Source organism: Lucilia sericata, unplaced genomic scaffold, assembly GCF_015586225.1.
Source record: "Lucilia sericata isolate MDLA Ls3-8-SP2 unplaced genomic scaffold, ASM1558622v1 Contig000015F_arrow, whole genome shotgun sequence".
Lineage (NCBI taxonomy): Eukaryota > Metazoa > Arthropoda > Insecta > Diptera > Calliphoridae > Lucilia > Lucilia sericata.
This window is the reverse complement of record NW_023994054.1, coordinates 973,970-988,566: the sequence shown is the minus strand read 5'-3', so window position 1 is coordinate 988,566 and position 14,597 is coordinate 973,970. Positions and strand designations below refer to the sequence as shown.

General features: G+C 30.3%; 1 protein-coding gene across 1 annotated transcript; it reads right to left on the bottom strand.

The window, feature by feature from the left end:
- Nucleotides 1-5,166: 5,166 nt before the first annotated feature.
- On the bottom strand, nt 5,167-13,455 carry LOC119605744 (endochitinase). The gene is made up of 6 exons (XM_037959028.1): nt 13,386-13,455; nt 8,576-9,206; nt 7,900-8,515; nt 7,258-7,389; nt 5,474-5,650; nt 5,167-5,401 (listed from the first exon to the last, which is right to left on the bottom strand). Exons 1-6 carry the CDS (start codon nt 13,387-13,389, stop codon nt 5,249-5,251), a joined length of 1,713 nt encoding a protein of 570 aa, XP_037814956.1. The 5' UTR covers nt 13,390-13,455; the 3' UTR covers nt 5,167-5,248.
- Nucleotides 13,456-14,597: the final 1,142 nt, after the last annotated feature.

Sequence of the window (14,597 nt, the reverse complement as noted above, 5' to 3'; positions counted from 1 at the left end):
ATACGTAAATAGTTTACTCCATATACGTGTAAGAAACACAATGGGGTGGTGAGTCGTTACTTTTATACTCACCCAGTGGTTGAAAAAGACCACCGTGAAATAAGGCCCTTAGGGCAGGTGTTCACGTAAAGCATTTCGACATTCTCGTCCAGCTCCACCCCCCGGGGCATGTTTCCTTGATGAAAGATTCTCATCTTGGTATATTACAATCCCGGGGTAAAGAAGTGCTACCAGTGCCTCTAGTCTGCCGGGACTATAAACTGGTGATGTCATTTCACACCTCGGTTTGCCCTTAGAATGATTTGACATGGCGTCTAACCAGAGAACCACTACGGGTGGCCAGTTGCCCGCAAGACTTGTCCTGGCTGGTCAGTTGGTTGAGGTTTCTTCGGGATTCACGTAGTGGCGGGAAGAGTAAGTTGCGGTCTATATTTCGGGATAAGTTCGGTGTTGTTGCCGTATACCTGGAGTGAGTCTGTCGTATGTTGTTCTCTTATGAGTGTGACGGATAAATGAGACGTTTGCAGGGTTAAATGGTGATGCATGAAAGGTAGATGATATTAGATAGCTCGAGTACTTGAGCAAAGTGCACGTATACTGGACCAGATATCCGATATAGGTAAATTGCCACCTGCGTGTAAGAAGCACAGTGGGGCGGTGATGAGTCGTCACAAAAGCTTACCCAATGGTTGAAAAAGACCACCGTAAATAAGCCAACATGGCAAGTGTTCACGTAAAGTACTCGACATTAACTTGTCCAGCTCTTCCCGTATGGTCCTATAGTGATTTCAACAGACAGACCCTGGGGACCCAGGATATATATATATACTTGTGTGGGTCATTTCAACGTGTTATAAATAATAATTTGGTTAGATAAATACTCAGGGCCCATATAATATTAGCAGCGTAAATTAGTATTTTGTATTAACAAAATCGAATAGGCCGTTAAATTTTGGAATTACCCATAACCAATTCTGTTTTTCAGATTTTTAGCAAATGCGTTCGTTGCCTACACATCTTCTATAGATATTGTCGTCTTTGTACACTTGTTGCTCAAATTTTATAATTAGAAAATTATATATAAAAATGTTCTTGGTTTTTTCATCTAGTGTGTAGACTCAGGCATAACATATTGTCCGCTAAGAAAAATAACAGAAAAACAAACTGCGAGTATTTGAAAGGAAAAGAGGCATTCGACTTTTTGTTTCTTTTTTGCTTTATTTTGTGTACGAAGAGGGCTACGAATACGAGTATATGATGACCGTTGCCAATTGTTTGACGTGTTCTTTTCTTGATCGACGGTAAAAAATTAAGCGAAACAAAAACTTGCTCATGTCTACGTAGGTTCTTTTTTCGTAATTTCAATATTTTTAATCAAATAAAAACCAAAAACAAATTTACATTAATTTAAAAGATTTAACAGCAGAAAGAAAAGAAAACGAAAAAATTATGTTTTTAAATGCTATAGTACCAAATGATTTGTTTTATGCCACAAATTATTTAATTCTTCAGCATATGAAACGTCACATTAAATAAAGAAAAATATTGAAATGAAAAAAAAATATTTTAACTTTTGGCAAAGAAACGAAAAAATACGTTATTTTCAATAATTTTTTTTTAAAAACCGAAAAGAGATAAAAAAGCAAAAATCGAAACTAAATACTGAAAATAGAAAAAAACTACAACAGCTGTTGAAGGGGCTATGAGTCGTCCGACGACTGCACGATGAGTACAAAAATCAAAAGATACCAACAGAGAGCTAATTTTATAAAACATTTGCAAAATTTTAAATTAAACACAATTCATTTTTCTACGAGTAAAAAGTCTAAATTATTAATATATATTTTTTTTATTTTATATTGAAAAGGTTTATGTGATTTTGCTTTAAAATAGTGTTAAAAGAACTTTTATTGTTTATATGTATAATTAAATTCATTATTAATGGCATAAAGCACAAAAATATTATTTATTTATTTTTTTTTTTTTTTTGAAAAATATAAAATATGAACATAGATTTCTGATTTCATTTTATATAGGTAGAAGAAAACCTTGAAGTCTGACATTTTCTTTTTGCTCGAATGAATTTAAAGAATTTTTTTCTTGCTTATTTTTTGTCGAAATCTTTTTATATTTATTATGCTACTCGTATAATTTGTGACTGATTGTATGTACATGCATAAATTTCGAAAGGGATTATACCCTACATGACATTGAAAGTTTGTTGAAAGATTTTGAAAACATAAGTGTATACATGTGTATACATCTGTTACCCGTAGCGCCCATTAAAAAAATTTAATTTTATATTTTAAATATACATAAGTATGTCAATATTTTTGTTTTTCATTTAAATTAATTTTAAAAACAAAAATATTTTCAGTAACCCACTTATTTTGTAAAACACTTCTCTCTTCACGTAAAAAATAAACTAATTTATTCGATAAGTAGTTTTTTTTTTAAGAAAGTTCAAAGGTTTGTTAGATTTTATATAGAAAACATAAAATCTTATTAAAAAAATCAGGTTTAAAAATGTTTAACTTTCTATAGAGAACTTTTCGATATCTTTTCTACAAAAAACATTTCAGTTGTCTTTCCAAAGTAAAATTTCGTTGAGATTTATACAGCAATTTTTACTATACATTTTCTATTACGAACCTGTTTTTAAGAAATATTAATAGGATGGGTAGTTTTACTGATGTATCCATGAAGAATTCCAGCTCAAGGTCAATATTAAATTCTTTTAGGCAGTGATCTTAGCCCCGGGTCAAGTCTAAAGGCAGATATCGCTATGGGGACGGATGTGACGTATTATGTTGGTAGTCAGACAGCATTTAAATCTTTAAAATGTCAGAGGAGATCTTGAAACATTAATTGGGATGTTGGCAATAAGGTTGTGTTGGGATCCAGGGCACAGTAATATACAGGGAAATAAGACGGCAGATAAATTGGTTAGGCAGCACTCAGATTTTAACTTTGACAGGAGTAATAGGTCGGGAAAATGTCCTATTCGAAGAAGATACCGAAAATCTCTTCTATTAATCTATTAACCGATCCAGGCATAACACCGTCCAACACCATTTTTCACACACGAACCAAACATATACATACGAAAGCACATAATTTATGTGGTATAACTGCGTACCTAGTTTTTCATTTTCTGATCGTTTGTCCTTTTTAAAGGACTTTAAAATTTGAGGTACATACAATTTTCAAAAATTTTTATAAAATATTTTTAGCGACCCTATTATAACAATATGGGTATCAAACTAAAGAGGACAATTGCAGTATTTATATCTCGTATTTTGTTTTATTTTTTAAGAATAAAAAGATGTAAAAAATATCCTTATAAAAGTTTATCCTTTATTATCCTTGAAATTTTATACAAAATTGTTCAACAAAAAATATTCATAATAAAGACATTAGAATGGAGTACAAAAGTCTGAAATTTGGTCTTCTTAGCTAAATTTGTTTAATTTTTATAATTTTTTTTAAATATCTCAATAAATAAATTAATAAAATTTTCCCCTCTGAAAATTTCAAAGTCCTTTTTTTGTTAAAATATTATGTAGAAAAATGAGAAATTTGATATTGGGGAACCGAGTTTCTTTATCTCTATGATGAAAAGTTAAAAAAGTGGAAGCTTTGAAGAATATGAAAGGATAAAAATTGATTAAGGATATCTTGCATTTTTAATCCTTTCATGTTAAAACTACCTTCTGGGGAAGTATATTTTCCTTTTTAATTTAACACAATTATTCCGAACTCTACAGTTATTCTAATTTCTATATATCTTTTAAAAATAGCTTTGACCTCCCAATAATGTTTTCGAAGTAGTTTATTATATAGTTTTCATTAAAAATACAAAAGGGCGAAGGTATATCATGTGCAATTAGTAAACCACGATATACATAAATATTTAAACAAGTAGGAAAGTTTAACCGGACTGGGCCGACCATTTGATACCCTACACCAGTTGTTTATTTAAAATGTGATTTACTTTAGCAAATAAAATATTTATGTTGAATTTTATTTCAATTGCGACATATTGATGAAAAACTAATTTTCTGAAAGTGGCTTCATATAGGGGCTAGAGTCAAATATAGATTAAAGGCCTGCACCAGAAAACAATAATGCGACAATTTGTTAAAAAAATATCGTGTTTATAAGTCAATTATGGAAGTTCAAGCCATATTTTACTATTATAATTTATATTTATAATAATATTGCGCTTATCATATTATCCTGAAGTGGATTTTAGAGTTCGGAACATGCATGTTTTAATCACTAAACCGTCATAATCACACGAAATAAAATTTTATATATTTTAAGGTCTGTTATCTCAACATCCGGTTATCGTTTAAATGGTAGATATTCTGCCTGAAGACTCAATTTAACGTTATTACAAAAAATTAACAGACATTGAGATAACAACTCCATTAAGCAAGTGGTATAAATAATAAATTTACAAAATATTTTCAACAAACATATTTTTTAATTTGAATATAACTTAACTCTAAAATTTTTTTACAAAAAACTAATAAAGATAAGAACATTAAATTATGGATTCTGGAACTCCATATTAGTAAATTTGTCATATATTTTTTTATAAAAAAACTGACTATAAAAAATAAGGATATGAAAGGAATAAAATTTTAAAGGACATTTTTTTGGTTTTTTTATTCTAACATTTTAAAACTATTTTATTTGTAAAAATACTGTTGTTCTCCTCTTTCAGTGGATACCCATATTGACCCACTTTTCAAACTTTAAAGTCCTTTTAAAGGAAGAATCGATCAAAAAATAAAAAACCGAAAATATAGTATAACTATATCAAGTATGTAGTTTCGAACGTATATGGTCTTGCTCATGTGTGCAACAATTTTTCCCAATTTGTTGTACGGTGTAATAGGAGAGATTGTAGGGTATCCAAGGCCTTCTTCAAAAAACTTTACAAATTCTCAACTTCTTCTGATTCTGGAAATCCTGTAGTAGAGTAAGTAGCGATAGGGCGTAAATATTCTATTTTAGTTAATATGATTTGAAAATCCATAATTGAACCTAGATAACATAAAGTTAGCAAGATCCATTTCGCTAAATATCACGCAAATGCAGTCAATTTTTTAAGGTTTACCTAAAAATCTAAAAAAAGCAACAAATCTTACATTTATATTAATTTCGTTTATTTATCTAAAATACTTGTAATAATTATTCGTAAAAAATTAACTTAAAATAAATGCCGACTAATAATGCCTTAAGCATTATTGCCCATCTCTTTCTTCTTCAAACGGGTACAATAGTAACGATCACTATTTTCAATCCAATCACATACATTCGAAACAGTATGGAAAGCTAAACCTTCTTTACATTCAAACTCAATAGGTTTGCCATGAACACAGCGATAGTACTAAAATAATTAATAATAACAAATAATTTTTATTTTATTATTGTTTAAATTTCTTTAATAACTACAACTTACCTTTCTACAATCCTGATGTGGCACGAAATCTCTATGAGAACAATCAATATCAGGGTGTTCCATAGGTTGTCCAACTTCTGGTTCATCGGTTATAGGATGTACCATTGGTACACCTTCTGTAATTGGTTTTGTCGTAGTTGTGGTAGTGGGCGGTTTTTTAGTGACTTTCATTGGTTTCTAAATTAATTATAATTTTATTATGTTAAATTAATTGATTTAATAATTAATTCGATAATAGATTTAGTATTTGAGTGTCTTAAAGAAAATTTTTAAATATAGAAAAATATTCTATAACGACAGTTCTAAAAATAAAATTTCTTTGTATGAAGAAGATATTCACTTAAGACAAAAGAGTTATATCTACAAAATTTGCTACACTGAAAATAATAAATAATATATACGAAAAATTTCGTACATTGTACGAATGCTTCGCTGTTTCGCATCACGAAATTGTTTCGTAATATATACTAAAATTTTAAAATTAGTTAATAAAACTTATAAATCCAATTTAAAGTTAATTATAATTTTTTTAAATTATAACAGTCTTATCGCAAATGGATGATATTTATGTATATATGTAGTAGTGTTTAAAATGTTATGTGTTTTTATGTAAGAAAATGTAAGAAAATAAATTTATCAAAATGTAAATTTTTATTAAATTTATTAATAGTTCATTTGTCGCATGTTTCTATAATTTTACACTACAGTCGATCGCTTTGGACCTTTAATTGTGATAATCATATGTAAAAATATGTTAGAGAAGAAATTTACCATTATATTTTAAATATCAACCTAAATTTTAGACCCTAGTTTTAGTAAAGATAAAAACTTATAAAAGTTTATTACTGTGTGATCGTTTATAACTTTTTATGTACTAAATTATTTTGATATACTGATTCCAGAAATCAATATATTAATTTATATTAATTTTCATGATAATTTTAAATTTGTGTAGTTCACATGTTGTGACTAAAAATGCTTTGCCTTTCTACGTTTTATATAGGGTACACTTTTTGGCAATAAAATTAAATACTAAATAAATTATAGTGATATTAAAAATGTTTGACTAATTATATATATTTTTGTTATTGTCACAAATAGGTATAGTTCTATTTGTGACCATTTTATAAAATTCTAATCCCAACCGAAATATTCTGTGTTATTTTATTCATTATAGTAGAAAAAAGTAACATAGGTTCTAAATGGTGCAGAGAATGGACAATATCAGTCCAATCGAAAAATATGTAATTGAATAGAATGTCCGTTCGACATTCAAACAATATATTTAAACATCATAATATATATTCGACGATTACATATTTTCCCTGTGAAACGCGACGTCCTAACCTAACTAACGCGAAATCGAAATATCTATAGTGCCAAGGAATGATCAATGTATGGAGCGAACAAAAAATTCCGATATATTATGAGTTGCACAATTCAGGGGACCGATTACCGAAAGCAAATTGTATCCAAAAAAGTCGTATCATGCTATTAGACGCATGATGAGGGTAATAGTTGGAAAGTTTTGTCTCACTCATCTTAAAGTCAAGAGGTTGCCCAAAAAGATATACGAAATTAGTTTAATAAGTCCTTGGCCTAAAGAATTGGTTAGGAGCCGATTCTATATGTTGCCAGTAAGTTACACGTTATAATATCGAATCCAACCCATTTTATGCTTTTTTATTGAACTACGACTTTAACCAACAGCCTATTATATGGTCTGATAATTTTGGCAGAATCAAATAATTTCCATAAAAAATAAGTTACGTTTTAAATAATACCTTTGTTGTTGTAGCTGGTGCAGAGGGTCTTTTTGTTGTGACAGGTTTAGGTTTTCTTGTTGTAGTTTCTAAAACAACCAGACTGCCCTCATCAGGGTTTGGTGGTGTTGCTGGCGGTTTAGCCCATTCAGGCTAAAAGTATCAAGATAATCAAATTGATAATAAATTATGAAACTATAAAAATAATTATTATATTTATATATATGTATACCCAGCAAAAAGACTTGTGCTTAACAACTTACTTTTCAATGACTACTACATACCGTCTGCATTACTTGGAAGGAGTCTAATAACGACTTACAAATAATATAAATGTTATTTTCAATGTATGTAAGTTTTTGCTGGGTATATGTATGTATGTACAAATATTCCATATATGGATATTAGGGTGGCTTCAAATTAAATTTAGCAAAATTTGGTTTAATTAAAAAATGTTTTTTACCAAATATCAAACAGCACCAACAAAAGTTGAAAAATTAAATTGCTTACATAGAATGCACAAATGAAGCCACCCTAATGAACATACATACATACATCATTAACATAGATATTTTATATTTTTGGCATCTGCTATTGTTTCTTATCTTTGTCATAAATATTTTCAAAATTCATACACCATTCTCTTAACAAACGACAACTTACCCTAGGTGTAGTCTCTCGTGTTGGCTCAGGCACATTATAATTTCTCATACTATCGTGGATAATGTGCATAAGTGCATTTTCGCGGCCACACAAACCATGAAAATCATCCATATCAATGGCCCAGACCATAGCACCAGCATAACCTTTCTGCTTAATATAGTCCATTTTGATTTGTACCGATTGTTCATTCTCATAACCCACCCATTGGGTATCGCGATAAGTGTATGGTACCTTGCCCTCTTCATCCCACTCAACAGTCCAACCATTAGACTTATCCTTAACCTCAGTACAGATTTCGTAGTAAGCCAAAAAACCACTGGCGTTTGTGTAGGGTCCCGGAGCACCACCTCCAGCCTCTTTGTTAATATAGGTTCCCATGTTGTAGTTTTTGTTGGAACTGCTTAAAGTATAAGTTCTACCATAGAGTGGCACACCCACAACTAGTTTATTGGCCGGACAGCCCATTTCTTCCCACAAGGCCAAACCATCGTTAACATTCAGTTTCTCATAAGCATATTGATCATGTTTACGTTTGTACAGAGGACTGTGTGTATCGGCAAAACCAGCCCAATTACCACGTAAATCATAAGTCATAGCATGTATGGCATCTAAAAGTCTACACAAGAAATTCAATATAAACTGGTTTTCATTACTTAGCTAAAAAAAATCATCTTACTCGCATAACTCTGGCACATGATAACCTTCTTGCAAACGGAATTTTGCCACTGGAACAGCCATGGTGATCTCCCAACCCTTACCCTCTCGCTCGAAAGCACGTCGCAATTCTTGTACATAGTACAAGAACTTATCCTTATCACCATAAGTACCACCACGATCTGTAGCTCCGGGATACTCCCAATCCAAGTCGAAACCATCAAAATCATATTTCTTCATAAAGTTCACTATACTGCGTATGAAACTAAGACGACGTTCTCGTACCGCCACCATTTGTGAATATTTAGAACCACCTTCAGCCCAACCGCCAACAGCGATTTGTAACTTTAGATTAGGATGAGTTTGACGTAATTGTGTAAAATTACGGAAACCATTATCTTCTATATCTAATGCAGGATCAATAACAAGTACTTCCCATGACTTGTCATCGACGCCAATAAATGAGTAGACAAGATGTGTACACAAATCAGTAGGTATATCTTCGATGCCATAACGTCCCAGTCCCGGACGATAAACTGCCCAGTTACTAAAGTAGCAAACAATACGTGCAGGTTGATCAGAGGCTTTTGTTGGGGCCACTGTTAGGGCAATGCCCAACAGTAGTAGAGGTATAAATGTAATAAGGCTTTTAGCTAAAAGGGGAGGGGTAGTAAGAGAAAGTTGATTTTATAAATATTTGCAATGTTCATATTACAAATGCATCACAATTTGTTAAATACTTTCATACTTATGAGTACTTATTAAATCGCATTTAATCTTTTATAAATAATTCTCTTAATAAGATTATTCTAATTTATATATTTCCGCATAAAAATAAATTTGCAATAACTTGCTCACCAAAGCTGAGTACATATTAGGGTGATCGCCTCGGTTTTTCAACCGGTTTTAAAACCGGTTTTTTCTGCTTTACCAGTGTCGGTTTTTTCTAAATGTTGATTTTTTAAAAACCGGTTTCGAATACTTTTATTTGCTTTGTATTCAAAGATTACTTAAATTAATTTTTGAAGTAAATAATAATACAGCCCGTCTAAATTTTAAAAATATTGGAGTACAGGAACTAGAGTATATTTTTCTAAAGCACCTTTGTTTAAACTTTTTTGATTTTATTAATTAACAAATTTTATTTGTAAAATTGATTGGAATAACTGCTTGATAAAATTTTACCAATCTTAAGATTATATTCCTATAACAATAATTAATTTTCGGCTGAAATATTATGGAATTGTTGGAATGCCTATGAAAATTGCCTAAGCAGGGATTTTAGAATAAGCTAGGATTACAAAGTTCCTTATGTTTAACAGAAGTGTCCCACTTTTTTCCTAATTTTTTTATATTAAAGAAATAATGTAAATCAGACGACTAGATCTAAAGTTATAATAAAATAAAATAAATAAATAAAAGTTATAATCTTTTAAACTGTTAAAAATCAGTTCGGGCCATGTTTTATTTATCAAATTTAAACATAAACGTTAATTTTTTTCAAATTAAAATAGATTTTTTATTTATAATGAAAAACCGGTTAACCGGTTTTTTCTGAATTTGAAAAATATCAACTATTCGAACTATTCGAAAACCGGTTTTTGGAAAATGTCGAATGTCTTTCCCCTAAAATGTCGTCACAAAACAGATTAAATTACGTTTTAAATTATTTTCACTAATCCAAGTGTTATTTGGTGTGCAGATTCCGAATTTGGAAACAAAAAAGTCGTATCACCCACCAATTTTCAACATTTTCATCATTTAGTTCTCCTGAAAATTAGAAAATTCTTTAATATTACAGAACTGGTGACACTACGGCTCTGAAGGCGATATACAAGTTATTACAAATTCCTCCGAAATATTTCAATAAAACTATGTCATTTCAATAAATATTAGCGCATTCACTTAAATGTGAGTTTTTAACCTAATAAGATAGCGTGAGACGTGTTTCGGTTATAATCATAAATGGGAAACCCTTCAGACGGCAGTTTCAAACTTTTAAAAATTTTGTTAAGCAAATTTTAAAATTTTAAGAAAATCTCCATGGGACATAAAATAGGACAATAAAGAAGGAAATAAAAATCAATTATGTCGATATCTCTGCCAGAATAGCGGTACCAGCGATTTGAATTTTGAGGATTTCGGAGAAAACCATTTTTTGGTAAAATTTTTGAAAAACTGGCTTTTCAGAATATGTATATAACTAAAGATAATAGGAAATATACATACATCTGAAGTTTTAGTAAAATCGAATAATGTTAACCCATAAACTGTGAAGGTCAAACTCAAGCTATGCAATATTGGGAAATTTTCTTGAAACCATAGTGAAATATTATATTGTTTTCAACCGATTTAAATGAAACTTATGAAAAATTTATAATGAAGTCTCGTATTTATGATGACATAGAATTTTTTCGAACATTTTTATAATTATATAAAATGTCCGTAATATATGAACAAAATATTAAATGTCATTTTGCGACAAAATGGTGGATGATAGTGAAAAACAGATTATATCAACATATGTATGTTGGGAGCGTTGTTATTTCAGATATTACATTCCTTAGGATCACACATTTGAATATTTAAGGAACTACTTATGTACATTATAGTGTCCCGAGGAACACTCTCAATCGATACGCATTAATATAATGAACACGAGAAAAATAAAAAATATTTTACTGAGATCAGGATATTCAATCGCTGGTAGGGTATTGAAAAAAAAATATTTTTTTCTCGTATTTGGTCCTCGGGACACCCTAATGTACATGTGTCCATGAAACTGATTTTCTGAATATTGGATAATAATTCCTTTCATATATAGCTATAAATAGTTTTTCACCATTTAAATTTAGAAAACTAAGTTAAACAAGTAAGAAATTATAGTCGGGCGAGGCCGACCATATAATACCCTACACCTTTGACAAAAATATAATGTGATTTATTTGCCATAATAAAGCATTTAAATTGAATTGTACCTTGCCTCAGATATACATACTTAAGCCGTTTATTGTTCAATAAAATTGTGGACATTTTTTACGAGATATGAGTATATTAAATATAATTATGAACTTAAAAGCCCTATTCGGCGGGTTCAGTTGTGTGGGGGCTAGGTGAAATAATGGACCGATGTAAACCATTTTCAACAGGCTTCGTTTCCGGTACCATAAAAGATCATGTGCTAAATTTCATTGAATTATCTCCAAATTTGCGACCTCTAGTTTGATTACAAAGTTTAAAAGCCCTATTCGGGGGTTCAGTTGTATGGGGGCTAGGTGAAATAATTTACCGATGTTAACCATTTTCAATAGGCTTCGTCCCTGGGATAATAGAAGATCATGTACCAAATTTCATTGAATTATCTTCAAAATTGCGACCTATAGTTTGATTACAAGGTTTACATGCACGGACGGACGGACAGACAGACGGACATAGCTAAATCGACTCAGAAAATTATTCTGAGCCGATTGATATACTTTAAGGTGGGTATAGGACCAATATTATTGTGCTTTACAAACATCAGCACAAACCCAATATACCCTCCCCACTGAAGTGGTGTAGGGTATAAAAAGTCAAATAGAAATTTGACAAATATTATTTTTATTATTAGGATCACCGCCAAAGTTATGAAAAGCATTCAAGTTGAAGTTTTTTTAATGAGTCATTAAGTGATTCTCCACTTTTTATAGCAAAATCATGATATATTTAGTATCGTTTCGAAAATGATAATAAGGTTAAAATTAGTTGAAAAAAATATTTAAGTTTTTTCTCAAAAAAAGTAGTGCTTTAGGCGACATGTAGAAGTAAATTCGAAAAAAAAATTGTACTCAACCTTTCTAAGACCCAAATTCTCAATCTCCGGTTATCGTTTAACCGATAGATATTCTATTAATTACGAAAAACTCAACCAATCCTGCGTAAATTTGTATGAATTTATTTTAAATATTAATATTAATTTATGTATTTCAAGAAACTTAAACACACTTTGCATTTGTTGCGGAAAATTTAAACTACATTTTATAAATAGAGCATAAACCACAGCACAATTAAATGCGGAAGAACATTTAATTTATCGCACAAAAAAATGTTGTCTTTAAAAATTTACAGTATAAATGTTAATAAATTTGTTTTGTTATAATATGTTATTTTATTAACACTTTTATTAAAAATTTTTTTAAATTAAAGTTCACAAACCCCATAGTGCGTATAAACAACATGCATATGTACGTTCCAACGTAACTACTTAAATACGTATAAGTATAAATGTGTCTTTGACGTTGCCAAAAGTGGGAAGAAATCAAAATAAAAAAAAAAAACAACAATACAACCGAATTATTTGAAAATTGAAATACGTTACTAGAATATTAAATGCACTTATTAACACTTAACTTAAAACAAACACAAATATTATTGAACAAAATATATACATGTGTATTTTTTTCTTGGCGACCCGAAAATTTTATTTTAAAATTTCGAAAACGTAAAATTCGTTTTATTTTTCTCTCTCTCTTGCGGCGTTTTAAATATTTTTCTTGATGTTATTTCTGTCATTCTTGTCAAACATTTTATTGCATTTTTTCGGTATTTGATTTGAGGATTAAAAGAAATGCATATTTTGGTGTATAAATGTTATTTATTCGTAGCACTCATAACTATGTGTTTATAATTTTGTGATGCACTTTATTTCTTTGAATTTAAACAAAAATAAAAATAAAAAAACATAAAGTTCAATAACCACTGTTTGTTTCAGTAATACAAAAAGTTTTTTCTTTTTTTTATAAGATTGTTATTTTTTTCAATCACAATTTCTTTTTTAGTTTTGGTTTTCTTACCCATGTTAACTATGAGCGATCTTCTTTCACTGAATGTTTGGTTTCAAATAACTTTAGTTATTTATAAAACTCAGGCTTTTATATGACGGTTTATAATAAAAAAAAAGTAACGTAAAAAAATTGAAGCAAAGTGGGTGCGTGCTATAGACGTTACAAATTTTTAACGCTTATTAAATGATTCTTTATTTTAGTCACTTTGTTTATCAACAGTTTTAAGTGACTGAGTTTGGCAGAGATTCAAAGAGTTAATTTGTTTTTTTATTATTACATATTAAATTAAAATCAGTAGATAGATATAAATATACTTAAAATCCCTGTTTCATATACAAGACTTGATCGTTTGATAAAAGGCAGTGGAAACCTCTGTCTCGTTTTTACAGGTGCTATAAGATTAGTGGCTCTTATATGTATGGAGGTAATGCTAGACATTCCTGTCGTTGACACCTAACTGTATTTCTAAAAGTCGGCTCTTAGGGTCAATGCGTCAGGCGCATAGAAATATTAACGTTACGGTTATGGTCAAGCAAGTTTTGATAAGACTTTCCAAATCAGAATGTCTATAAGATAATGCTAGGCTGCTAACTCTGTAATTTGGGAATATGCGATCTCAGTCTATAATGACTGAGGCTACTGGATGGAAAATTTTCTGCGATAAGCTTGGTCTTATGGTCCTCATCCGATTTCTTAATGTCTGCTCTGCGAGAAACGTCTGAGAACATAATCTCAAGAAGCCGACATTTTGCCTCTCTTAAGGTTCGATCATTAGTTCAAAGATATTGTCATTTGATTCACTCCCTGTTCCAACTTAGACGATACTCTGTCGAATTGATTTCGTGCAAAAGAATGAGAAATTAAAAGCGGTCGACGAATAGGTGACAGAAATACCGAAACTCAAGTGATGCAGTGGTATATTTCAAGATATATTGCCCCTTGATAAAAATGTATTAAAATTATATTGAACATTATCTGATTAGACGCATATTGGATCGAGCTACTCAAGATACAATTATTACTAAAGTTATTCAGACGAAGGATAGATCTTGGTACGCAGACTGTTAGATCGTGGTACAAGACATATTTTTAATATGGACTCTGTCAAGGATTAGTACACAGGGGGGGAAAATGATAGAAAAGTACTGAAATTGATACAAACAGTTGTCAAAAGTGAGTTTAGGTACTTACAACGAATGTGTATACAATTTAAATGACACC

Excerpts from the sequence above, each read along its gene's own strand:
- LOC119605744 (XM_037959028.1), bottom strand. Across the intron at positions 8,516-8,575 it reads CATGTGCCAGAGTTATGCGA|ACTTTTAGATGCCATACATG; the intron begins GTAAGATGATTT and ends TTTCTTGTGTAG. Across the intron at positions 5,651-7,257 it reads CACCAGCTACAACAACAAAG|AAACCAATGAAAGTCACTAA; the intron begins GTATTATTTAAA and ends TAATTAATTTAG.